The following is a 27,080-nucleotide window of genomic DNA, read 5'->3' as shown; positions in this document are numbered from 1 at the left end:
ACTTTATTTTTATTTTTTAAAATAAATATACCTGTATGGTGTTTTGACTTATCACTGGTAACTTCTATATTAAGGCAAAAAAATCCATGATAACCTTTATTGGAAATACAGCATATGGCATTTATGAGAAACAAATGTAGTCTTCCAATTTGGTTACCCAAAACACAGGATGAAATTTTGATTTCCAGATAATATTCAGAATATTAATACCTAACTTTGATAAATAAGTCTACATTGTGACAACAAAATCATGTAAAACTTGGATTTACCTAATCCTGAGAAACTAATTTAAGGTTCAGGTATACATCCATTACCCAGTGTTCAGGAGTAAATTTTAAAAGTTTGATGTCTTTTCTTTAAAAACAAAACACCTTCTCTGACTTGCCATTCTCTATAGCAGGGGTCTTCAAAGTACATTCTGCGGCCCGGATCCAGCCTGCCAGGGTCCTAAACCTGGGCTACCACCTGCCGCCTCCACCATTCCCTTCCCCACCCTCCAGTCTTAAGCGAAGAGTTCGCGACACTGGCCTTGGCCAGCGTCCTATAAGAAGCGTTCATTGCACCCCTGGCCGAGGGAGAAGGCAGCAGCCGCACCGCTTCTACCTCCAGCTTGGTGCTCGCCTGCTGCTGCTGCCGCCACTGCTCTTCCTCGCCAGCAGGAGTCACGTGGCGGGCTGCCTCTTTCCCGCTGCCTTTGGTCTCAGCGGCGGTAACAGCAGGGAGAGTCCAGCTGGGAGATCAAGCTGTGTTGCTATTTTAAAGTTGGTTCCTCTCCCCGCCTCTCCCTTTGCCAGAGAGTTCCTCAAACCCCAGGATCAGCATGAATGCCAGAGCTGGGGGTGAGGCTGCTGGTCTGTTTGTGCCACAAGGAGTCTGCACCTGGCTACTCGTGGGATGAGGGGAGAGATATTTTTGATCGCCAGGGCCAACTTGAGCGGGATGCTGCCTGAGGAAGAGCGGGAGGGAGAGAGAAAGAGAGCCGGCTTGCTGTCCTTCCTGTTGCGCTGAGCGCTGGAGGTGGCCATTGATCTTCACAGAATTCCCCGCGAGTCATTTAAGTGTTCTAGAGTTGGAATGGGGAAGGATCTGCACCGAGCTTGGACCTCAGGGGTGGCATTGGAAATTATTTCTGGAAAGCAAATTATTCTAAAGCTCTCTCTGCCCTCCCATTGAGGAGGAAGGACCTTTGTAATAAATGGGAAATGACTGCACTGTTGGCAAAAGTATAGGACCGTCCTGACAGTGCTGTGACTAGCAGTGACAAATATGAAACCAGATATTGACCATCTCATTAGCCAAAAGCAGGCCCATACTTCCCACTGAAATACTTATAAGTTTATGTTGATTAAAATTGTTCATTTTAAATATTGTATTGTTTTTCCTGTTTTTTGTGCACTACAAATAAAGTATGTGCAGTGTACATAGGAATTCGTTCATATTTTTTTCAAACTATAGTCCGGCTCCCAGCAGGGTTTGAGGGACAGTGAACTGGCCTCCTGTTTAAAATGTTTGAGGACCCCTGCTCTACAGCATAAAAAGCCTATTAAACTGTGTTGTTTTTTGTACACACACCTATTACATTAATTTTGACTTTTTAATAACACTTTGGAGCTGTTTCCAAAAGCACATTTATTTATTATCTAGTATGCTCATGCCTAATAGCATTGATGAACTAAACAGCTAAACTGCCTTGACTCCGAGGGAAAGAAATGTGGGGGAGGCACCCTGAGGTAATAATAATAATAATAATAATAATAATAATAATAATAATAATAATAATAATTTATTTATACCCTGCCCATCCGGCTGAGTTTCCCCAGCCACTCTGGGCGGAAAGGAAAAGTACAAGCTCAAAGCAGGGCAGAAAAGAGACAGTGCATGCATTTATTTGTTTTATTACATTTTATCTGATTAAGTGTGCATATTTGCCTACTATTTTCCCCCATGTTCACCTGATATCTCCTACTCTCTCATTGATTTGAGTTCCTACTTCAGTTTGCACCAGAAATGTCTAACAGGGATATTTTACTGTTCAGAGCAGCTCCTTAACAAAGTTACTAATTAATCCCACATACTGCTTTAGGGGCCTGGATCCCAGCATCCCTCTACTGGTCTTCATATATCACAGAGAAGGAAACAGAAGCGTGCTTTTTATCCATTTGATTTTGTGTGCTAGGCTCCTAAGGCAACACAACAAGGAGTGTGAGAGAGGAAAAGTACTGATGTTCATAGTTTTGTCCTAGAAAGAAGAGCACTGTGTTCTGCAATAATGAGTAAGTGCTAATTATCTTGCCTGGAAGGTTGCAAGAAGTTGAATAAAATAGGAGGTTTTCTGGTGTTTTGCTTTTGGCTCAGAGGAGAACTTGAGCATGGATTAGTTCTCTGAAATATCTTCTTAATATTTTTTTTTGTTAAACCCTTGTATGAGAGTGCAAAACATGACACAGCAATAATATACCGTATTTTTCTGTCTATAAGATGCCCCTGTCTATAAGACGACCCCTATTTTTGGGGCCTCAAAATTTAGAAAATAGGGGAGGGGGTTGAGCTTTCAGGGAGGATTATTGGGCGGAATGCCGAAAATCACTCACCTGCCAGAACGCAGCACACAACCGCTTGCGTCACTTATTACCGCCGCTTACAATCTTGGGCTTGCACTTCGTTCCGGCAGGTGAGCAATTTTTGGCATCTCCCCACCACCACCCTGACCAATCAAGCGGCCAACTGCCGCTTACAATACGGGCTCATGCCAAAAAACCATTCGCGCGTCTCCCCCTCAGCACTACCTGTGTATAAGACGAGCCTAAATTTTGAACCTTATTTTTGGGTCAAAAAAGGTTGTCTTACACACGGAAAAATGCGGAACTATGTACATCCTTTGATACCAGTTCAGTCTGTATCTTGGGCCAGTACTGCTACAGTTTCTGCCCAGAATAGATTATTATACAATCATCCCAGGAAGGAATACTGTCTCAACATTATGTTATACCAAATCACACCTTGGAAAGGCAGGGGGAGTTTCTTAAATTAGGGTGCTGATAATAGTTTAAGATGACATGGATTTTGAACTCTGAAGTTTGTTTTTATACACTGCTTAAGAGTTATTTTTAATATATTAAGCAGTATAGAAATGAAATAATCAATGAAATGTAAAAAGTTGTAGATATTTAATTGTCACCAGCCATTTTAAACTTAGTAGCTGTTAATGACTTTCTTCCTTCTGCTCAAAATCTCTTGTTTTCTGCTGAAAACCTAGCTAAGCTTAGACATCAAAGCCTTTTAGCAGATGCTAACTTTCTCTTCATCAGTGTTTTCTGCATACTTTTTTCCTAAGTCAATTAGAATTGGAACAAAAAAATAGACAAACTTCTGCATTGATAGACACACTAGGCAGAAATGCATGATTACAGTGCAGTGAGCACACAATTTGATAGCATTTTACCTGCTATATGAAGGCACTATTATCATCAGAGGAATGCAGTATTTCATGTGGAGAAAAATACTGTACGAGTGAAGAAGCAGCACATTTGTGAGTTATTTTGCATCACACCTGTCAGTGTGTGTGAAAAGGATTTTTGCAGCTTCTGTATGGGAGCCATGCAGTTTAAATCAGCCTTAAGGTTCTTAGATTCCATTATAAAGCAAACGCAGAAACAATTTTTTTTTACCTTATAAAAAGAACCAAAAAACTTTCCTCCCACATTAATACCAAAGTGTTAAACTAAGAGCATCAATAAGATGCTTATCTAGCAGCCAAATATAATGGCAGCAAATCCATGTATTTAAAATACAAATCTGATCAAATCACATGGAAACCTGGGAAAGAGGTTTTCCCACTCTCTCTTTCCTCACGCACTTCTAGTATTGAAGCTCAGTTGAGGAGAAATCACCAGGTGTGGAGAGACTGTTGGACTGTGGGTGAAGACTGTTCGACTTCTCCCAGACTCATCCACCTATTCTTTTCGCTGTTAAGAATGTTTACATCCATGTTTACATCTGTATTGATCTACTGCAGCCACATCTAATTTGTTTCTGCCAAAGGGAATTCAGAGCACTTGGCACTTTTGAGAAGTCATGAAGCCTACAAATAATAGTTGCTAGTAAAGGATAATATTTTGGATTACAAATTTGTATAGAATTAGATCAAGTTTGAAAGAACAAGAGTCTAAAAAATTATTACTCACAGAAAAAGAGTGATAACATTCAGCTGGCTTTTTCCAACTGACAATCATCTGTACCTTTCCAACTACAGTGTTTTAAAGCTAGTGTTTTAAATCACAACTAGCAAAGCATATAGCATTTAACCAGAGAAACATAAATCTAACACAATGGCCATCTTAAAATATAGCCCATATAACATTCCCTTTTCAGTGTGTTTCCCTGAATCCGCTGTATTAAGAAAAATTACAAACACATGACACATATACACAAATTAAAATAAAATCAAACAGAATTAACCAGCTCAGAAAGGTTTCTTGACTGCCACCTACTGGCAGAAAACCCCAATTTTTCAAGTTTGCTAGCCACTGTGATGCTTTTCAGATGCTGCTGGACTCCAACAGCCTCAACCAGCATGGTTAATGATAAGGAATTATGGGAGCCGTAGTCAACTACCTCTGAAGTAAACTATTCTAAACTCAAATTCTTCACTGGAAAAACACCACCACATTTTTACAGAATTAAACAACAGTAGCAGCCTTAGCAATGTACTAAAATGAGTGCCTTTCAAAGTAACCTAGCTTGTATTCTTAATTTTATACATTTATTTTTAAATCATATTTTCTGAAATGTTAGCTACTTTGTATTTCCAGGGGGTTGGAAGACCAAATACTTTAAATTTATATTTATAAAGTGTAGAAGACTGTCAATTTTATAGCAAAATTGGGAGAGAGTTGGTAAGAGAGTGGATTTTTTAAAAAACAACAGGGAAAATGAAAATGTATTATGGCTTACAACAAACACATTTCCAAGATGATATTCAGGGACAAGAGTGGGGATAACAACTTATCAAACATTTTAACTTAGAAGGTTGAGATTATTAGGAAGCGGGATTCTATACCAACTTCCACTTTCTGTGTGCTTAGTTGAAACCATGACCACATGTACCTAGTAATAAAGGGAGTTTGGGCAGTCTTCAGCAAAACAGGGGCTCCTCTTCAGGAAGTTATCAGCATTCAGATAAAAACAAATGACTAAGATGACATTAAACTAAACCCAGTGAAATTCTGGAGAGTAAATGATTGGACATCAGATGTTACGTTACGTTACGTTACGTTACGTTACGTTACGTTACGTTACGTTACGTTACGTTACGTTACGTTACGTTACGTCATTTATACAAAGAATAGGTGAAACTAAAAAATGCAAGTCAATTTTATTGAGATAAATTTTCAGTATGCAGTTGAGATGGCAACTGGCCAATGGCTAAGTTAGAGCTATGTCACCCTGACGGTACCAGGGTATCTCTGCAGAAGTAAGGTATCTCAGAGGGGCATATAATAGTGTGTTTGCCACTAGGATTTACAAACCAACAGGGTGAGGATGACTTTCCTGAGATCCTGTAGGGAGTAGCACCACTAACCTGAGCAAGGCCTATAGAGAGAATAGAAAGATGGTAATGTAAACAGCCTCACTTCTCTGGTTGAAGTTTGGGGAAAGAACGGCCAAGACAAAGCACAGTGACTGTGCAGTAACTTGGAAAGGGTCAGAGCGCAGTGACAGAGCAACTACTGGGCACGCAGAAGGTGCCAAGGTCAATTCCTGGCATCTCCAGGCTGTGAAAGATTCCTGTATGAAACCCAGGAGAATCATTGCTAATCAATGCGGACAATACTGAACCAGACAAACCAAGACCAGCTTCCTATATAGCTAGAAGCAGGTTGCAGCATACTCATCAGCTGAAATCTGAAAGGGCACCTTTGTTTATAACGCCAGAATCTTTTCGCAATAGAAATGGTATTTAAATATGAAATCTGATGACAAGGTCTTGAAACCTACCTGGCTTGAAATGTGGCAGAGAATGAACTCCAGGCCATGAATCTTCATTTGGGGTTCCAAGCACCTACAAGTAAACAGAACCAAATACATTTAGTTTAAAATACAGATGGCCACTTAATGTAGAATATTATATGATTGATTTAATTTAAGAATAATGTATTGATTTGCTCAAGATTTTAAAAGATTTACTATTTCAGGATTTACTACAAAACAACAAGAACTAATCATTTAAACTTTATGGACATCCATGTTCATCAGGTCATTTATAACCAGAATACCAAGTCATTATTTATGTACTACCTGATACAAAGAGGCTTACTATTAATTAATTCAACACTGAAAACTACATTATTAAAGAAATCAAAATCAGCACCAATAACCATGGGGAGCACTGCAATGGGAGACATAAGCCACAATGTGTCTGTATGTTTGTAGCAATACGTTCCACAAATTCTTTTTTTTTTTAGTATCCCTTATTTTCTGTTTGCATTTTTTCTTTTCTTTTTTGCCAAAGTTTGGGTCCCTTCAATGGTCCTGTTCTCCCTTCTTACAGTTCTTTAATCTTTAAACTGCACTTGGAGAGGATAGCCCTTAAAACAAACAACTCCTTCAGACAGAGAACTGTGTTTTGTATACAGAACAGATGGCTACCCTGAACAGATATTTTTCTTACTTAATTTGCAAAAGAAGCGCTAACTAACGTTTGCATTTTAAAACGTATTAATGTATCAGCAACACCATGACTTTTACTCCTTAATCATCACCTTTCACATTAAAGACAGACTGGGTATGATAAAAGCAAGTAGCCTGAAGAGTCTGATTATTAAAGTAGTGTTTGTGGAAGATGTGGCTAGTGATCAGTGTGCAAAGACTAGAGTTTGAATGCAATTTCCAAATTTCTGCTCAGCAGTAGCTCTACATTAGCCAAAGCTACCTCACATGAAAGTGAAAGTACAGAAGAATAGCAAATATGTTGTATGCATTTTCCCCCATACACACTCTGCAGTATATAACAGCAACCATGCAATATTTCACTTTGACCAGGAGAGGGAGGCAGAGAATTGAAATTAGAAAGGCACATTATTCTTAAAGTAGCATGCCATCAGACAGCACCACATTGGAAACCACTAAAAATAACAGGGGGAGGGAAGGGGAGCACGGCACACAGGATAGTGCAGCACTATCAAAAGTTTAAAAGGCATATTATTGCAAGAGCTTTTCATAAGGAAGGTTGGTTTCAACATACTGGGTGAGATCGCATTGTCATAAATACTGAAAGAGAAAGGAGTCCAAGACGGATGAGAATTTCTTAAAGGTGAAATATTGAAAGCACAAATGTAGAAAATTCAAAGAAAAATGGGAGGCATCTAAAGAAATCAGTGTGGCTGCATACACTTACAGATGAACTGAGATTTAAGAAGGGCATGTATAAGAAATGGAAGAATGGGAAAATCAAGAAGGAAGGGTATACACAACTAGCCAACAGTTGCAGGAGGAAAATCAGGAGAGCCAAAGGTCAGAATGAGTTCAGGCTACCAAGAGAGGCCAAAAATAATTTAAAAGTTTTCTTCAGCTATGTTCAAGGCAAGAGGAAGAACAAGCAAGCAGTAGGTCCTCTGCATGGAGATACATGATGTAGCAGCAAAAGAAGCTAATGCTATTCTAGGCTGCATCAACCAAGATGATCAAAGGTTTGGAAACCAAGCCTTATGAGGAACAGCTAAAGGGGCTGGGTATGTTTAGCCTGGTAAAGAGGAGACTGAAAGAAGATGTGATAGCCATCTTCAAATATCTAAAGGGCTGTCACATGGAAGATGGAGAAAGCTTGTTTTCTCCTGCTCTGGAGGCTGGGAATTGAACCAATGGAATCAAGTCGATTCTGACTAAACATCAGGACAGTAAGAGCTGTTTGACAGTGGAACGGACTCTCACAGGAGGTTTTGAAGCAGAGCTTGGATGGCCATCTGTCATGCATGCTTTAGCTGAAATTCCTGCATTGTAGGCGGCTGGACTAGATGCCCTTGGGGTCCCTTCCAACTCTACAATTCCATGGTTCTATAAGAACCTATTCGTTCAGTTTCAAAACTGCATTTTACCAGCAACTCTCTCAGTTAATAATCTTCCCACAATTTTCTTCAATTAGGAGAACAGAGCAAAGCAAGATAGTTTAAAGCGGGCATGGAAATTTAGATTATTTATTTAAAATAAATGTGCAGTTGCAACCTTCAAGAAGCAAGCCAAGTTCAGACAGCCATAAGTGGATTCACAGAGTATCTTCAATTCAATCCTATGATAATTAATCGTTTACATGACATTACTTCAAATATACAGCAGTTTCTTTGGGTAAAACTAGTTCACCAATTTCTGCAATATTTCACACTGCTTTAGACCCAGCGAGAAAGGCAGTAATGTCTTGAACATGGTTGTGAATAGCAGTAAGGAGAGAACAATATGAAAAGAAAAACTGTAATTTAGTGCTTGTAGAGGTTCTTTAAGAAACTGACCAATAGGTTTTTTTCTCCTCAAAAGATAGTTCTGGACAGGACCACAAGAAAATAAACAAACCTTGTAAGAAATAGCAATGTGCCCCATGCTGCTTCCATTTCTAATGTCTTCTACCTCTGGAAAAAGCTTTCTCCAACGTTTGAAAGTTCTCCCAGTAAGTTTACTGTAATCCTTTTACTCTATGCCTTTTGGTGTCAATTAAAAACCTGTTTCCTCAGACATTTACTGTACTGGGTTACTTTAGTGCTAATTGGTTGAGATTTGAAAGTTATTTATTGTCAATGTAAGCTTTATTGTGATTTTTAAGGTGTTGTTTTAGAAAATTTATACACAGAACATATGAGTATTGTTGCAATAATTACAGCAAATCATCACTCTGTTTTCTATTTACCAATGGCATAACAGAGGCCATAAACTAGATACTTAAGTGACAGTAAAGATCACGAAGAAACTGCATTCTTCAGATTAATTCTTGGCTTATATGAAAAGCTTAAAAAGGCAAAAGAGACAGATGTAACTACTAGCAGCATATATTATGTATGTTGACTCAGTATTTTGAGTGACAATTCTGTCTATGCCTCATCAACCCTCTTTGCAAGGCACAATATGATAGCTTATTGTCAAGCTCAATATTAGAGAGAAAATGCATGAACATTTCTGTCACTATAAGCATTAGTTTCCATAAGAGATAATAAATCAGGCTCTCTGATATTCTTTACATTCATGAAGGAAGAGAAAATGAATTAAAGGCCAAGAAATATAGTCTAGTATGGATTCTGGGGCAAGGAGACTAGACAATTACAGCATAGCATTCTAAAGAACGCACATCTACAAAGGTCCCACTTGGGTATTTGGCAATGCACGCACACTAACAAAAACAAATGCACCCAACTGAGACACCACAAAGAATCTATCAATTATAAAAATGACTTTATAAGGATCCATGATAACTAACCTGCATTATTTGTATACATCTGTAGAACTAATGAATAGGGCATATAATACAGCAGCAAAAATCATGACATTTCTGCCCTTCTGATTAATTATGTTAGTAAGTATTTACAATGTCCATGTCTGCATTTTGTCTAGGGCAGGTATTATTTCTATGGATGAAACTCTATTACTGCAAATATTACTATAATGTACGCTTTTTATTTTCAGTCATCAAAATTGTCTCTTATTTTCATATGTGTGAGAGAAATAGAACAGTAAGAATGATGGGCTGTAATAAGATACTTAAAGTCTTTAAAGCCCTGTCTGTTAATGGTTGCATATAAGCAGGCTTGATGATGGGTCATTTTTATTTCAGATTTCTATCAATATGGAATTCTATCTTCGTAATTAAACATTCATTTGTCTAATACAAGATAACAAGGGAACAGAAAATCCAGTAGGCTCCATTTCTAATGCCATGGTCTATAAAATATGCATTTTGGTAATATGCCCAGTTGTTAATTCTTTCATAAAGTGAACCACTGAACCACATGTAACCACATGTGTTGAAAACTGGTAAGGTTTTAAGCACAATTTCAGGACTAATAAAACACAGAAAGGCATACATCTAGCAATGTAGTAGTGCCTTCTAGAAAATGTATTAAGAGTACATTTTGTTTTGCATAGAAGGCAAAATTACGCAGAACTGCAGGTAATGTTAACTCATTGAGGATCTGTGGAGTACATTTTATAAATGAAGTTAGTTGTAAACTACAAAAAAGACAAAATAGAAGACAGTCACTATTAAGCCTTTAATCACTGAAATGCATGTCAGCTGCAAAAGATCTACATTTAATTTATACCCAATGTTGTGCTACATGACTGAATCAACTAATCACATTCATTATATGTGCTATAGCAACCAAACCTAGGACAGCAATGTGATAATGTTCATACATGAAACACCTATGCTATGCAGTGATGCCAGAGGGACTATTGGATAGGGCTGGGAAGAGCCTGGTCACTTCCCATCTTAGTCATGGAAGTCACTGGAAACCTTGGGCCATTAACCTTCAATCAGACTAATCTATCTCACAGGGTTTCAGTGAGGATAAAATGGGAAGGAACCATGAAATCTGGAGTTTAGCTTCTTGAAAGAAAAGCAGTACAGAAATTGAAGAAACTAAATATGTATGTTGCAGCAAAACCAGATGCCTTCATGTGCCCCACCTGCAATAAAGCATGCCTCTTCTGCATCTGTCTCTAAGTCACAGCAGGTGCTATAACTCTCCAGCAGTTTGACTTTACACTCTTCCATTGTCTCCCAAAACAGATGGATGCGAACAAGTGAAGAGATATGCCAAGATTAAAAACTTGGGAAGAGAACTCCTGAAAGACACCTGTGCTTTTATTGAATACTCACCTTGAAAATATCAAAATGAACAAACAACACATCAAATTGGGTTTAAAATGCCCATCACCACTTACCGCTGACAAAATGAATAAAGACTTGCCATATTCCTATTCAGCATTAGGAACAATGTAATATATATTTTTCTCTGATATGATTGCTTGGATATAATCATAAATCATTAGCACTCTTGGGAAGACTAGTAGGTGACCTTTTTAATTCTTCCATGATTAGTCATGGTTTTTTGAATTTATTTTATTCATAAGAATATTTCTAAACTGACAACTCGTAAGAAAAATATACTGATTTGCAGTGAGCACTGGGAATCTATTGAGTAATTTTCATTTGTTCTCTCCAAATAAACATGTATTAAGGTAAGCTTTATTGCCTTCAAGATTTTGAAAACCTGCAGTAATAGCTAAGTTGCTACAGCTCTGTTGAAGTTAAGCAAATAATGTAACATTTATTCTTAAAACTCTTTACTAGCATGCACAGCTTTAATAGAGATAGTCACTTGTTCCAGGTAACAAGAGAAAAAAGAACAGTTTTTGGCGCAATAAAGGAAATGAAGATGTGAGTAACGCTTAGCATAATGCTTTGTATAATGCTAAGATCAAATAGACTGCAGCCAATTACCATAGTGTAAATGCTGCATACGTATACATCTTAGGTCTTATTTTATTTTTACATTTTATACATACTCCCAAGTTATTTAGTGAACAGTACTATTTTGTTTAGTCCTTCTCTATTGGCTATGTCTATGGTTCTAAAATTTTATCCTAGAGACTACATTCTCATTGAGGTTTTCCTCCACCAGATTCACGACACTAAGCGGAGAGGGTTTAATAACATTCACTCTTCATTTATGTTGAATTGAGATTAGATGCAGGGCCTCTTATTTCTCCCCAGCTGAGGGGCCACACTAAGCTGAAACAATAGCTTTTAAGCCACTAAGAGTAAACAACCACACAGGGTGCTTTTAGTGCTTTTAAATTAACCTTAATGTGAGTTTGGCTGACACTAGGTAATCTGATAGTGAACTGTTACTGGCACTGGAAATATAGAAGGGCCACTAAGGTCCTTGATGCCTGCTTCACTGGCGATATATTGCAGAGAGAAAGCAACAGTAACCAAAGCAAGGTTCTTTGAACAGAGTGATGATTCCACTGTGACTCTTCCTACTGAAAAAAGAAGTATTAATTGGCCATTGGAGTCGTTCACAGTTCTTTCAATGTTAAACCAACTCTGTTTATATGTTGAAACAACTGTGCCAAAACTAAATTAAACAGGACTATGGCGACTCAATAATGCTTAAACAGTTAACTGGATCAATCCCACAGAACAAAGCGTTTTAAACTCCAACATGTCATAGTGACTACAAGAGTTTTTCCAGATTTACAAATGTAAATGAGCTCATAAAAGATTAAACCAAGTAATTATAGACAGTTTTTTTGATAATTCACCTCCAATGAAATTCGTTCTTTAAACAACAACAAAAAACAAAAAAACAAAAAACAAAACAAAACCTGTGATGTACATCACATTATATGATGCTATTTTGGCATACTCCATATACCAGAAACATTCTCAGTTTGATCTAGACTCAAAAGGGAGAAAGAGTGGTCTAGTTTGATCTAGACCTGAAAGGGAAAGAAAAAGTGTAAGATAAACCAGGGTAGCTGAAAATGTAAATAAGGATGCTATTAATTGTACAAATCACTGTACTCATCACTTCTTATGAAAACAGTGGAAGAGATGAACAGTGTAAGAGCAAGTCTTATTCATAATCATAGATTGGAGTAACTAGGTATTTTTTCTAGTACAGAGGTACCTCGGGTTAAGTACTTAATTCGTTCCAGAGGTCCATTCTTAACCTGAAACTGTTCTTAACTTGAAGCACCACTTTAGCTAATGGGGCCTCCCATTGCTGTCACGCGACCGGAGCACAATTTCTGTTCTTATCCTGAAGCAAAGTTCTTAACCCAAGGTACTATTTCTGGGTTAGCGGAGTCTGTAACCTGAAGCATCTGTAACCTGAAGCGTATGTAACCCGAGGTACCACTGTACAGACATTTGGTCCATGAACTCTATGCTGGTGGCCTATGGGAAGGCTATGGAACAGTTGAGAATATCTTTACTTTGGCTCGGTATTTGATTTTTCTTCTTCTGATAATGGAAATGGAGACCATTTTGATCACAGTATGATTACTGACCATTCTAACAAGGGTCTGGCTCAGAACCCTTAGATCCCTCTGAAACTCATATTCTGAGTTTCAAAATATGACGCTGGTACAGTCAACTAGTTTTCCAGTTGAAGGGGGCTTCTTAGCCCGTGGCCTGTGATTTTTATAACACAGTATTGGTTTTGACAACCATGCAAATGCTTAAGAAATGTTATTAAAATATGAGTTATGCTCTGATTTTTTGATCAAAAAAAGTTCATTGAGAACCACAGTAGATAAAAAAGGAAAAGCTTGAGAACCACTGTTTTAGTATACAGAGCTATCCCTAGGGGGCAAGTAGTGTCACCAAAATTATAATGGTCTAAACTCAAGTTTTTGGAAAAATAATTATTGCTGGTAATGTTCAGAATTCAGAGGAAATGCAGCTATTGGTTCAGCCTCTACAGCTGTGTATGGTCTCACTGTGAAGGAATTAATTTGTATTGGTTATCTTAAACAACCACCTTTGTACACACAGGTTCCACACAATGCGTACCCAGGAATTGTTAGGCAAGCATTCTCACAATGAGCTGATGATTTCCATTATTTCCCATGGAAACATTTAGAATCTGTGATTTGTCCATGCTCCTTCCCTCCCTGGTTTCTGCAGCAAAGTGCTGTGGCAAATCAGCAAAAGCCAAACAAAGGGGAAACTAATTTATCCAATCTTTCCTTCTCTCTGATTTGTCCAATCTCTCTCTCTCTCCATTTCTGCCCCAAATGACTTCTGCCTCCGACAAGCAAAACACAAACATGTAAGGAAGGAGGCAAACATTTGGCTCTTCGGATATCATCCAAATACCTTCAGGTATTTAAAAAATGATTAACCAACTTCAGGTACACAATTCACTAAAGCATGGGGGAAGGAAGTAATCCTTTTTAAGCAGAGTAGTCCCATTTTTAGTAACTGTCAAATGGATAATTCTAATGATGCACACAATGTATCTAGCTAGATAATTATTGACAGTATTTTTGTTTGAAGTGGTTGACTAATTTAAACAAACTCTGGATTTCTGACATAATGCTCCAGCCACTTCCACCATGGAAACTCCACTCATTTCAGTATGGTTTAGATAAGGTTCCTGGTATTTATATTTGGGTAGAGGAGGCAGTTGTCAGCATGCAATAATCAAATGCAGGGGAAGCGGGAAAGAGACTTACCAGAAATATTCTTTCAAGTTGATCTTGAATGTCTTTCATTCCTGGAAAAGCAGCAACACCTTGAATCATTTCGACAAAGATACAACCAACTCCCCTGGAAAGAAAAAAGTTTAAAATATTTTGGGGGAAATCTCATATTAGAAACTGATACACAGTCTGTACATTGGTTTTCAAGAGATTTTTTTCCTTGCTGCAAAAAGATGCAAGACAGATTACATTGAATGCCTGATAATGACTCAGAACTGTCTCTTTGAAAACAGATTGTTTCAGTGTGAACTGCAATGCTAAAAAGCTGTCCTGGGGGTTTCTTTGATTGCACAATGGAAGAAACACCCCATGGTTTTAAACATCTTAAATAAAATGAAATGCAGTCACCCTGCAGTACAGGAGCACATGCACAACATATAAACAGGAAATCCCTAATAGGGCCTAGGACACGATTAAAAGAACTGCTCAACCAGTTACATGTGCCCAAAGGGTTTGTGCCCAAAGGGCTGGTGCTTCTCAAATAGCCTTTCAGAGCACATGGCAAACTGTTTCAAAGCTGTTTGTATATGAAGGGGTGTTTTTTTTGGGGGGGGGGGTTTACACCTAAGTCAGAATTTCACTGGCTATGTCTAAAACATTGCTTTAGATACCAGCCACAGTTTTAGTTCTGAACGAACCAGATGGTTACTTCTGACTATACAGCACAGTCTGCATGTTCTGTTTTACCACTGAAGAGTAAAGATATTTACCACGGAGTATTATAGTTTCTGACGCTCTCTTTGCAAATAATGAAAGCAAAAGCAACAAAAGAGGCAGCATGTTTATTATTGCTGTGTATGCCATCATATTTATCCTTGACCACAACTTTATTTACCTATAACAGCAGCATTGTGTTGTGTTTCATTGTACTGGTCCTGATTTGACCTAAGCATTGATGTTCTTACACAATAGGGTTCGACATCTGGATAAGATATGCTTTAGCTAAATGTTTTTCCACATCTCCATGTGGCCTGAATATGTATCATTACAACCAAAAGTAAATATGCATATCAGTACTCCAACAACATTTGAATAGTTCGTGACATAATTGCTAGAATGAAAATAATTCTCAAAAGTATTTTCAAATGGCAATGATATACTTGGAAAGTAACACATTTTAAGTGTGCCAAAGTAGTGAAACACCATCTCTTTAAAACATGCAATCTGCTTTCATTAATTAAGAGATCCTAACTGAATATTTATAAGTCACATTTGGCAAAGAGCCCTTTAATTAAAACTCATTTAGTGATATAGGTGACTTGTTTTTTTAACCCAGTTAGAATCTATAGCTAAATTTTAGTGCACAATCTAGCTTCATCAACTGCAGCCTTAAAAAATATTGTTTAAGATATCTGAGATTTAAAAGATGCATATTGTTAAAGTATGACAAAGAGCACACAACTAATTCCTAGTTACGTTCCTTGTGCTTAAAAAATGGGATTGACATTATTCTCCTTAACTGGCTAGGGCATACGGAAGGAATTGAATTGATGAAGCTGCCATTCGTCACCTACTTTGGTAAATGCTTCATTAAACCCAATGTATCTTTGTCAAACACAGACAATATTTAAAACTGTGATTTAATAATGTATTCATATATGAGAGAGAGAGAGAGAGAGAGAGAGAGAGAGAGAGAGAGAGAAACAGACAGACAGACAGACAGACAGACAGACATGTTGCAGACATAGGTATCCTGAAAGCAGGTAGTTCAAATTCTGTTCATGCATCCCAACACTGGCCATTTAATTCATTTTAAATATTAGAGTGATTCTAGGAACTTCCAGCCTTGTCATTGTCTCATCTACTTCAATGTTGTCTATATTGGCTGGAAGTAGATCACTGGTGTTTCACAAGGGGGCTTTACAAGAAATAGCAGTAAATAAAAATCAAAAAGCCCAACACTGTAATACAGGGGGAGGGGGGAATCTTCTAATTTTGGAGGATTGTTCATTATGCTGTTATAGTGATCTTGAGGATCACCTTTTCTGCTCTTCTGACAACCTCCATTGACAGGTATATAGCCAATTATAGCACTGATGTCTCCTACATACAAAGAGTGGTCAGAACCAAGTTTTGATACTTATCTCCCCGCAAAAAGGCCCTACAACTGGGCAACCTGAAACGAGGTGTGCCAAATCTGTCTATAGTTGCCTGCATCTTCCTGACTTGCCAGAAAGCAGTATCCTCAGGCTCTTAAAACATGCTACTGTCCAATGTTTTTGTTGTTGTTGAATTAACCTCAAACTAACATCACAAGCAGCTATCTTAATACTGTTTCTTGGCAGAATGTAATAGAACCCTTGCCTTAAAAACAAAACAACAAAACAACTGAAGCTGGAGTGACAACCATATGATGCAGAAATGTGTGCCTTGCTCTCTCATGACAGCAAGCATAACTAAGCCTATTACATGTACTGGTGGGAACATATGGTCATACTATCTTAATACTGTGGTTCCACTGTTCCTCTTAATTTTCTAGAAGCCTTGCATTTACCACAGCAATGATGGAACTGAAACTAACATCAACACAATGGATGATGTTTAAATAAGAATTTTGATTGTGGAACTACTGGACAACAGGATGCACTCTCTACTAACAACGCTTATGTAAATTGTTTCAGAAAAGATGTCATGTGATGCAACAAGAGGAAAGACTTTAGCTTCTGTGAAATTTTACTCTCTAAAATCCTCCAGTGGTTTTTTGTTTTGTTTTTTAAAGCAGGGGGTGTTGGGAAACTTTGGCACAAAAGATTTAAAGCAGGAGTTGTTAAGCTGTCTCTCCAGACATTGTTGGACCACAACTTCCACCATCCCTAACCACTGGCTGTGACAAATGGAGCTTGACTCATCCTTCCAAGGCCCCTGAGGTTAATCAGCGTTGGGGAGAGTGTTGAGCGATCAGTAGGCAATGGAAAGTTAAAAAATAAAACCTGACCATTAAAGTGTCAGATAGGGCTTGGAAAGATGTAGGTTACTGAACTCCACTGTTCTTGGCAGAATAGACGAGAACCCTTGCAACAAAAAGAGTTGACAATTTCCATCAAATCAGTCATTCCACCTCCCACTGCCTTCTAAGCCAACATGAATTGAGTTGTATCCAATGCCAGTCATATTCAGAGTTCACTCACTGAAATAATGGACATAAGTAACTTTAGTTCATTAATTTCAATGGGTCTAAACTGAGTAGACTTTAGTTGGCTACAACCAAAAGTGCACATATATGGACAACTTCACTGATTTAAGAATCCTGTTTACACTGTCAAGTCGTACAAATTGAAAAGAAATTCAAGGCACTGAATAAGCAGCTGCAGGTGAGAGTAGATGTGAAAGTGGCCTCTAGCCCGTATTTGACCGAATTTGTTGTGAGTCCTCCTCCATCATCTATCTAACTTTCTCCCAAACAATTTCATTGCAAGGAGGTTCCACGAAAACCGTTCTACAGATCCAGAGAAGCTCAAGCACCATGCTGAAGGCAGCTCAGTTAAGGAAGTTGATAGGGAGTTCACAAGCAGCATCCCCAGTGTGTCTCTAAGGTCCAAGGTAAGGTCCTTCAATTCTGCCCTGAGATAGACAGGTCTTGTGCTAAGTTAGATGGAAATCCTATGGACTACAGTGCGTTCTCTCCCAACAATCACAACTCAAAACTATTAAACCACTTGTTTGGAAACATTTAATTCTGTAAAGGTTTGCTTCAGGATAAAGATACAACTCTAAGCAATTTTACATTCCAAATACCTTTTTTTTAAAAAGGACCTTAATATATTCTCAGGCCATAGTAGAAGGCGAAAGAATTATACAATCTGAAGAAAAACCAGAGACTGGTTTCTTCATAGACTGAAGAAAATGTTCTTCAATAAAACAGGATTAATTGCCCATCCAAAATGTGGGAACAAAGGATGCTTCTTGAGATAAAATGCCTCAACCTAATCTCAGAAGATCATTCTGCTGAAAGTTAATTCAGCTGATTACAGCTGATAAGAGTTCAGTGTCAGCATCTTTCCAGAAGTTTAATTAAGAATAGCTTGATAGTTATCATAAAATCCTGACCTCTTATGGATTAGCAATTCTTTAGGGTGAATACTGAAGGTAAAGAGAAATCTCCTCAGCTCAAATATTAGTTTTTGGACTAAGAAGTAATTTCCCAAGTATAAATTCCTTAACTGACTGTTTACCGGAAATACTTAATAATTTTTTTTGCAAGTTTTGCAAATATCCATTATTACTAACACATATTTCTGTGTTAAACTAATTTTGGGGATGAGCGGTGCTGGCACTTTCAAGAGCCAACAAACATGACAGGGAATTGAATTGACTGCAGCTGTGTATATAAGTGCATCTTTATGCGTAGTCCCGTATCCAAAGCAATGACCAAAGGAAGAATGACTTTTGGGAGGAGTGCAGAGAAGAGAAACATCATGGTGCATCTGCCCCAGCTGCAACAAAACATGTCTTTCCCATATCACTCTCTATCTTCTTACCACGGGACAGAGAGGGCAAGACAGAAACCAGACAGAGCAACCCTTGTCACAAATGCCAGCTTGGAAACATGGCAAGTGCTCAGGATTGTAGGAAGGAAAGTGCTAGTAGAGGTAAAAAAGGGGGGAAAATTGAGATCAGGTATTAGTTCCCACAATGCCTTTTAGCCTTAAAGTATTAAAACATCAGGATTTGTTGACATAAAACATCCAAGTTTTCAAATGTTACACCTGTGATTATGCTAAATAAAACATACTAATTGCCTGAACAAAGGGGGGAAAATACTGTGCCTACAGCAATGCTTGATGCTGTCTTATGTCACACAATTCATCCAGCATATTACCACTCTACATGCTGACAGTAGTAAATTGCAGAACATTCCCCATTGATTCTTACTGCTAGCCACAACCACTAATGCGTGTATGTCTTCATTAATATTATTAAAATTGCCAGTGGCTATTTGCAGAGAAAAGTGGAGAATGTTAATACTGTACATGAATCATTAGTTTTTGGTTACTCTCCCAATGCCCTCCAATGACAAATGAAGTGCATAAATAGCTTACAGCCACTGCCACCTGCTTCCCAGAAACTGCCCAGTAGTTAATATTTGTATTACTTTTCAATACTTGTCCCTATGCCTCCTTTTCAACTCATCAAGACATATAACTAGAAGCATTTCACTGTAATCCAACAGTGTCACTGTAATCTAATAGCTGACAACTTTTTTTTCCTTTTTATGCAAAACCGAGATCTGCATAAATATGTGAGGGGGAGACATGCTTTCTTTCCCTATCAAAACTTCCATACAAGTGATCATATTATACAAACAACTCACATTACCATTCACATAACCCCAGCCACCCAAGAACTAGGTAGCAATGTTGTGCAATTTTGTGCAGTTTTGTTTATTCCCTTACTAGCTAAACTTCTTCCCACCAACAGAAAATAGCCCCGTCTTTCTATAGGCATTGTACTGTCACTTCCTCCCCCATTCTACCCCACACTATCATTTGCATGTTTGCAATATGAAAATGTACAATGTAAATTTCATCCCTTCACCATTTCCCTCCCTTCTAAATGGACATACATACAACACCAACACAACCCTGGTCAAATTTTAATATTCTTACTGGAGTTTTGTAATGTATTCTATGTAGGGCTGTCATTGATGCTGTTTCAAAAGCTTCAGTCAGCGCTAAATGCAGCAGCTTCGACTGCTGACTAGGTTGGCTCTTTGGAATCATGTCACTCTGATCCTGATAGAACTGGCTACCAATCTGCTCCCAAGCCAAATTCAGGGTGTTAATAAAGACTTACAAAGCTAGATCCATGGAGGAGCTTCTTTTCTTCTGTATACATTTGGCCAAGTTTCAAGATCAGCAGCTGAAACCCACTTGGTTGTTCTGCAGCCTAAGGACATTTATTATGCAGCAATAAGCTAAAGGGTCTATTCTGTGATGGCACCACATGCAGAATATCCTGCCACTCTATATACGATTGGCACAAACTCTTAATGAGTTTCAGCATCCGTTAACAGGCTATTTCAACAGGCCTTTATGGGAACTTGAATCAGCTGTCATAAGCTTGATGCTCCTCCTGCCTTTGACTCTATGGTTATTTTATTTGCTCTTTTACTGTGTTACAGGTTGGATTGGAAATTATTTTAAAATCTTTTGATTTTCCAATACCACATTATGATGAAGAATGGGTTATAAATATTTTAAATAAAGTAAGAATTCCAATCAATTTCAAACCAAAGGGTTGTATCCAACTAAGTTCTATGCAGAGTAGATCCGCTGAAATTAAGGGACCTAAATTAATCATGTCCATCAATTTCAGTTGGTCTAATCTGAGAATGACCAGAAATGGGTACAGTAGAACTTAATTCGTTCCAGAGGTCCGTCCTTAACCTGAAACTGTTCTTAACCTGAAGCACCACTTTAGCTAATGGGGCCTCCCGCTGCTGCCGCGCCACCACAGCACAATTTCTGTTCTCATCCTGAAGCAAAGTTCTTAACCCGAGGTACTATTTCTGGATTAGCGGAGTCTGTAACCTGAAGCGTATGTAACCCAAGGTACACTATACAACCAAAAGCTCTTACACAAAGCTATAGAGGTTTCAAAGGCATTAGCATACCTTTCCCTCAGGGCTTTTGTATTTTATTGTCTATCTTATTGGTAAGGAGCAAAATTTGCTTTAATTTGATACTTTGTTTGTACAAGTGCCCAGCAGTTGTTCCCAATTAGCAAAGTACTGAGGCCCCTCTGTTTTACAAAGGCCAAGCCATAGACCCCCTACTTTTGATATCTCTATGGTGGTTTTTGTGTGTGAATGGTGCTGTGAACCCCCTGGTTGAGTTACACGGAACCCCTGGGATCTGCAGACCATCAGTCGGAACCACTCTCCTATGGCATTAGCCAAAGCTGGCATCATTTTTCACAGACAGATAGTTCAGATGGAAAATTTAGATGATTAGGTAACCATTAGTTAAAAGTTATTAGTTAAACAGGCGCTTATAAAGATGGTATATTAAACGTTTAACAGCAACCAGAAACTAAAATCATTCAGGAACTTACTTATAAAGCCTTGGGGCTTGGCCTTGGGGCTTTTGACCTTTTGTTTGGAATAGCAGTCACCCAATTCCCCAAATGAAATTCAGAAGTTTTCCATGTTGCACAATGATGCCATTTGAGAAGCACAATTTGAAGCTCTGCTAGGAACCAACCTAGTTGTGGTGTCCACCAGACAGTAGTTATAAAGTGTGTAAGGCTGTGTGGCTTTTTTGTAACAAACAACACAGATAATCAGAAAGCTGAAATGAACCTAATGTCTTGCAAAACTTAAGACCACTGGCACAATGGAAGGTGCCTCACAAATAACATCTCACGGCCGTACAGTGCCCCATATCTTGAAGTTTCAAAGTAGAAAACTCTAATTAGAGGGGGTAGTCACATGCTACAGGAAAGGTATGACCTGGGCCTAGGTCCACTAGCCAACCTGACACAATAAGAAATTTCCCAACTGACGTATATCAGTTATTCTCCAAACATAAAGTGAAACTCATCCAATACACAATGTATACACGGCAATCTATATGTGGAACAATATACATTTATGACAACAAATATGAAGTACTTGTAGCATTAGTATAATCTCCAGAATCCAATATAATAGATTCTGTTGAAATCAATGAACACTTCCATGAAGTGTTTCAGATCTGGGTGCTAACATTAGATGAACACAGCATAATACTTTTACTCTGCACATCAACAAAGACACTCAGAAAAGAAGACTTTTCATCTGTCAGCTATTTGATCTGTCTGCTCTTCGCTGCAACCTCAGCTTGCGATTTGCTCAGTATTTTCCAGAAGATGAATTATTTGTCATTTTATTGGATTCATATATTTGATAGATGCAATCAGTACTGCCTCATTTTTCATCTGGAACAAAGCATTCTTATTGAAAAGCACCCTTTATATATCTTTTTGACTTGTGTTAAAGGTCCTACATCAGGGAACATCAATATTTCATGACCGTTATTAAATACATTATTTTTGTGTTCTCCTGCTAGGACCAGTTTTCACCTTGGCAATAGTAATGTATAGCGGTTGAAGGGGAAGTCTCCATTTGGTATTAGAAAGTCATCAATTAGAGCATCTCTATTAATGTTTCAAAATTACTGCTGCATTCCTGTCAGAACCATGACCTTTGCATTTATATAATAAAATTTTAATTTGATGATCATTTTTATCTGAATAATGCTACACAGTCAAATTAAATCCTTAATATCTTTCACACCATCCCAAAAGAGCATCTTCTTCCCAAGTATAAAATCAGAATTTACACATCCATTAATATGAATTTTCAAAATTATTATTTATTAAATTTATATTCTGAACCTTCCTCCTAAGGAACCCAGGGATCACACACAGCCCCCTACTCCTAGCAGCAAAAAAATTAGAGACAAACTAGATGTGATGGTAGCAAATGCTATCCATGACCCTATCTATGTAGAAAGTGGGGGGGGGGCAGTTTTAACACCAAGATGTGCCATTTTGGAGTACAGAACTCTATCTTCCCAGTCACCTTTATTTTCAGATGAGCTTCAAATACCAGAAGCATGCTCAGTTCTGATAAGAGTGCCTGTACACAGGTGGTAACTTATAGTAGGCTTCAGTAGCACACCAGGCTTCAGTAGCCCTCATTCATGAGTCCCTTTTGCTGTTAAATTCTACTCTTACATTATACATGGGCGGGGGGGGGGGAATCTACTGCTGTTGCAATGTCTGCCCTTTATGCTTCAGCATTTCTTTCAACAGGTAAGGGCCATTGCTTCATTCAGCCAGTGGTGGAAGGGGTATTATGCCTTGCTTTGTTGAATTACAGAAAAAAGTGAGAGCCACTGCTACTCTACAACCAAGCCACTGGAGGATCCTGGCCACAGGGTAGATAAGCATGACCTTTGCCTTTTCCCTCAAGTCACACATGAAAACAGAGCTGATGCAGCATCTGTCATCAGGAAGGAACAGAAGATAGCACACCAGTGCTAGGCAGTGTAACCAATATCCTCCTTCCTTCCAACAGAGATGCTGCAGGTGAAGGCAAAGTGCAACTAATTCCCATACTACAAACTTACTAAAAAAATAATAATCCCTGTACAGTTGAAATATTAGAAATGGGCATTGTTTTTGCTTGATGATATGCTCAGTGTCCCAGGTAACACAGTTTTGTCTTAATGCTCATTGTTATTACACAATTGTGTTTAGGACCAGCTAGCCCTGTCATTAGGCAGAGTGAGAAACTTGTCTCAGGTGGCAGGTGGTGTGGGACAATGAGTGGCAGCAAAGCGCCGGAGGACAGAGCTAGACTACTGCCTTCAATGCTGAAATAAGATTGATCTGCCAGTCTGGTCAGCTTCTATATGTGGGATGAGGAAGACACCATTTTGTCTTTTTCCTCAGGCAGAAAAATGTATTGGGCTGGTCCTGCCAATGTTACTGGATCTTGGATTACATGTATTCTGTCTAATTCCCTTCAAGTATTTGCTGTGCTGCAAAATTATCCAGAAAATCAGTTTGTTTTTTTAAAGACGTAAAGGAAGACTACAAGCAGTCACATGACTTGTCTGAAATCTGTGACTACTTATAAACATATACACCAATAAAGGAGAAGGGAAGCATGGCTGTTCCATTTGTTCTGCTATGATATCAAATAACTTTGGCTCCTTCTCAACTGCAACCTGACCTGACAGCAGCCATTCCATTGGGCAGGAGTGGAGGGAACGAAGATTAGCAGGCTTATCCCATCTGTAAGACAGCAGCTGTATTTGGCTACTTCTTCATCTGCCACCTAGCAGGAGTTACTCAATCAAGCTACTCAAATTGCTCCCATCCAAGCTGGTCATATAGAAGTTTCTAACTCTAAGAACTGGTACCTGAGTTTACCCAGTCTTTTTTTCCTTTTGTGCTACATCTTTTAGATTGTAAACCTGAGGGCAGGGATTATCTAATTTTTTTATTGTTTTTAACTGTGAGTCCATCTGAGAGCCATTTTTTGGTTGAAGTATGAGACTAAGATACGATAATTAACCATTGGTGAGAGAGCATAGAGGTTTCTTACAGAAACAGTATCTGGAAACCTTAGTCTACAAACAATGTACTGCTTTATCTTACAGAGAACTCCTATGCACATGTACTCCAAAATAAGTTCCACTGAGTTCAATGGGACTTATCCCTTGGTCAGCATGAACAAGACTGCAATCTTTGCTTGTCAAGCCCACTGTGTGTCTAACAAATCGAAGTCACAGCAAGTTAGAACATATGGATCCTGTAAATGCGCTGTATTCTTACCACATATCAAGGCAGGTTGAATATTCTGTTGAGCCTAAGAGGACATCTGGAGGTCTGTACCACAGGGTAACCACTTCATTAGAGTACGTATGACTAGGGACAGATTTGGCTCTTGCAAGTCCTAAAGAGCAAATACAAGCACAACAAAGAAAATCAGCATATAAAGAAATAAAGGTCACGTTAGATCTTTAAAAGGTATGTGTAATATGAGTCTGCTTGAAAAAGTAGATTGTGTTTCTTCTGGCCATGTGTTAAGTTAATCAGAGAAAAAACATATCCATTTCTATCATTCAGCACATCACAAAACAAAGCTACAGATCATGAAATATCAAGTGACTGCATTGTTGTTTCAGTCATTATAGGGTTGTCATGTTGTTGTTTTTTAGGATCTAGTTTTTCATGTTTAAAAAGAGAAAGTATTAGGCACAATTTTTAAAAACTATTTAATAAAAAACTCAGAGATGAATCCTTAAATGTTGGCATTTAGAGCAGGGAACATAACCTGTGTAACTCAACGACAACTAGTGGATTAAACAGAGAGCTAAATAGCTCATACACTGAATAACGTTTAAAGCTTCAGGCACATGCTGTATATCTGCATACTGCTAGAAAATATATATGCCATCTGCCCTTAACCTTGAACATTTAACATACTGCTCTGTGCTAAGAGTAAGACTGCTGATCTTGGATGAAATAATTCAAATTCCTTTTCAACTGTGAAACAAACAGAACAGCAAGTCACTATACTGCAGCAAAATCTACCTCATAGGACTTGTGAAGCTAAAATTCCACTCCAGGCATATCTGAGAAGAGCAACATCATTCCTTCTAAAATCATTTATTCTAATAGTAAACAGAGGTGGCTGAGTAACTATCAGCTTGGAAGTAAACTGAAGTAATCCCCCCGCCCCTCGCTCACATTGACCTGTTTCACACTAAACCAAATCATGACATAGCACAGAAGAGATCCTAGTGCTTAATTCTTCCTTGATTGTTTTGCTGCTATGTCACACTGAGATAAGTCATAGTTTGGTTTAGTGTGCGATCTGAACCCAGGGTTGTGGTTTAGCTCTTCTGGACAAACCACAAGCTGCAGCCACGGAACAAAACTTGGTTATAGTTTGTGGTTAGTCTGGAGAGAGCTAAACCACAAGCCTGGGTTTGGACAGCATGTTATGTAAAATTATGGCTTAGCTCAGTGTGGCACAGGAGTGTGGTTTGGTTTAGCATGATGTGCAACCCAGGTCATTGTGATTCTCTTCAAAAGGTATTTACTAGGCTCAAATGTATTTTAACAGCAGCACAGCCACTATAATTTCAAAAGCATTGTGATAATTAAAATACCTGCATGCAAAGGGTTCCAGGTTCAATCCCTGGCATCTTAAAGGATCTTTAATAGTTGGCAAAGAGTGATCAAGATTATACAAATTATTACAGGAATCAAAATTTGATTGGATTCTGTGACTGCTCTTTTATATTACAAGAAGGCATTGGGTACAGATTTAGAATTTGATAGAATATGGTTAAAAATTGTGACAAAAATTAAAAGCCACCACAGTTTAAGGGATGGAGAGAGAATGGCCTGTTCACATGACATGGAGAGGAGGCACAGGATTATGGAACCAGTTGATGAATATGAATTCTGTTTAGAAAAAACCAAAAGCTAGTTTATCTGCTGTAAATTTGAAGGTGGGTTTTTACTCCTGTAGTTTATATTTATGCTATGTTTGGTAACATGTTTTGAAAATAGCAAAAAAAGAAAAGAAAAATACCAGAGCATGCAGATGACCAGGTAGGATGAACTGAGCGTGAAATATTCTAGAAAGGCATAACTGCTCGGCAGTTATAAAGGCTGAGCCTATTAAATTATATTGCATGAAAATAACTAAAGGTCTCAGGAAACAGCTAGCGTTAATCAATGGATAGATAGAATGCGGGGATACACCTTAATGTCTAAGCTGACACCCTTCCTAAGGTCAAAACAAACAGGATAAAGACAAAATACTTTTACAGCAAATGTGATTCCCCAAATGTTAAAAAAATGCTCCTTCTTCAAAAGATACAATGTGACTTTGAGATGTTCTGAATTCTAAAGAACTGGTTATGCTTTGTTTCTTTTTCTTGGTTTTATCAGTTTCAGGCAATCAATTAAGTTTACTTTATTGATTCTATATTTTAATACTGTAAGCTTTTCTTCTATTTCATTGCAACATGTTTAGTAACAAATAATAAGGTTGGGCCTACATGTTTAAAATAATTGTACATCCTTCAGCAGTTATGCAGAACATCAAACACTAGTAGTTCAATCTTTTACATATACTATTACTCTCAGAAATCTTTAAAAAACCCACATCTTCTGGGGCACAGCACAAGTTACAAATGAATGACAAGTTACAGCATTGTTGGCTTTCCCCATCTTTTGAATGATAACCTAGACATGGCAACATATTTCATATTGTTTGTAGATCCAAACATGCAAACTCATGCAAAATTTATCTA

The 27,080-nt window shown here is 38.1% G+C and overlaps 1 protein-coding gene across 6 annotated transcripts in view; it reads right to left on the bottom strand.

The window, feature by feature from the left end:
• CDK14 (cyclin dependent kinase 14) overlaps window positions 1-27,080 on the bottom strand; it is a 225,947-nt gene that overhangs the window by 80,397 nt on the left and 118,470 nt on the right. For all 6 annotated transcript variants that reach the window (XM_083467689.1, XM_083467690.1, XM_083467692.1 and 3 more), the window contains 3 exons: window positions 24,583-24,703; window positions 14,230-14,323; window positions 5,998-6,061 (listed from right to left, as the gene is read on the bottom strand). In XM_083467689.1, the coding sequence (XP_083323815.1) occupies window positions 5,998-6,061; window positions 14,230-14,323; window positions 24,583-24,703 (279 nt within the window). The remainder of the gene's footprint in view (window positions 1-5,997; window positions 6,062-14,229; window positions 14,324-24,582; window positions 24,704-27,080) is intronic.

Source organism: Podarcis liolepis (genome assembly GCF_965112155.1).
Source record: "Podarcis liolepis genome assembly, chromosome: 12".
Classification (NCBI taxonomy): Eukaryota; Metazoa; Chordata; class Lepidosauria; order Squamata; family Lacertidae; genus Podarcis; species Podarcis liolepis.
The sequence above is the reverse complement of the archived record's forward strand: the minus strand, read 5'-3'. Positions and strand labels throughout refer to the sequence as shown.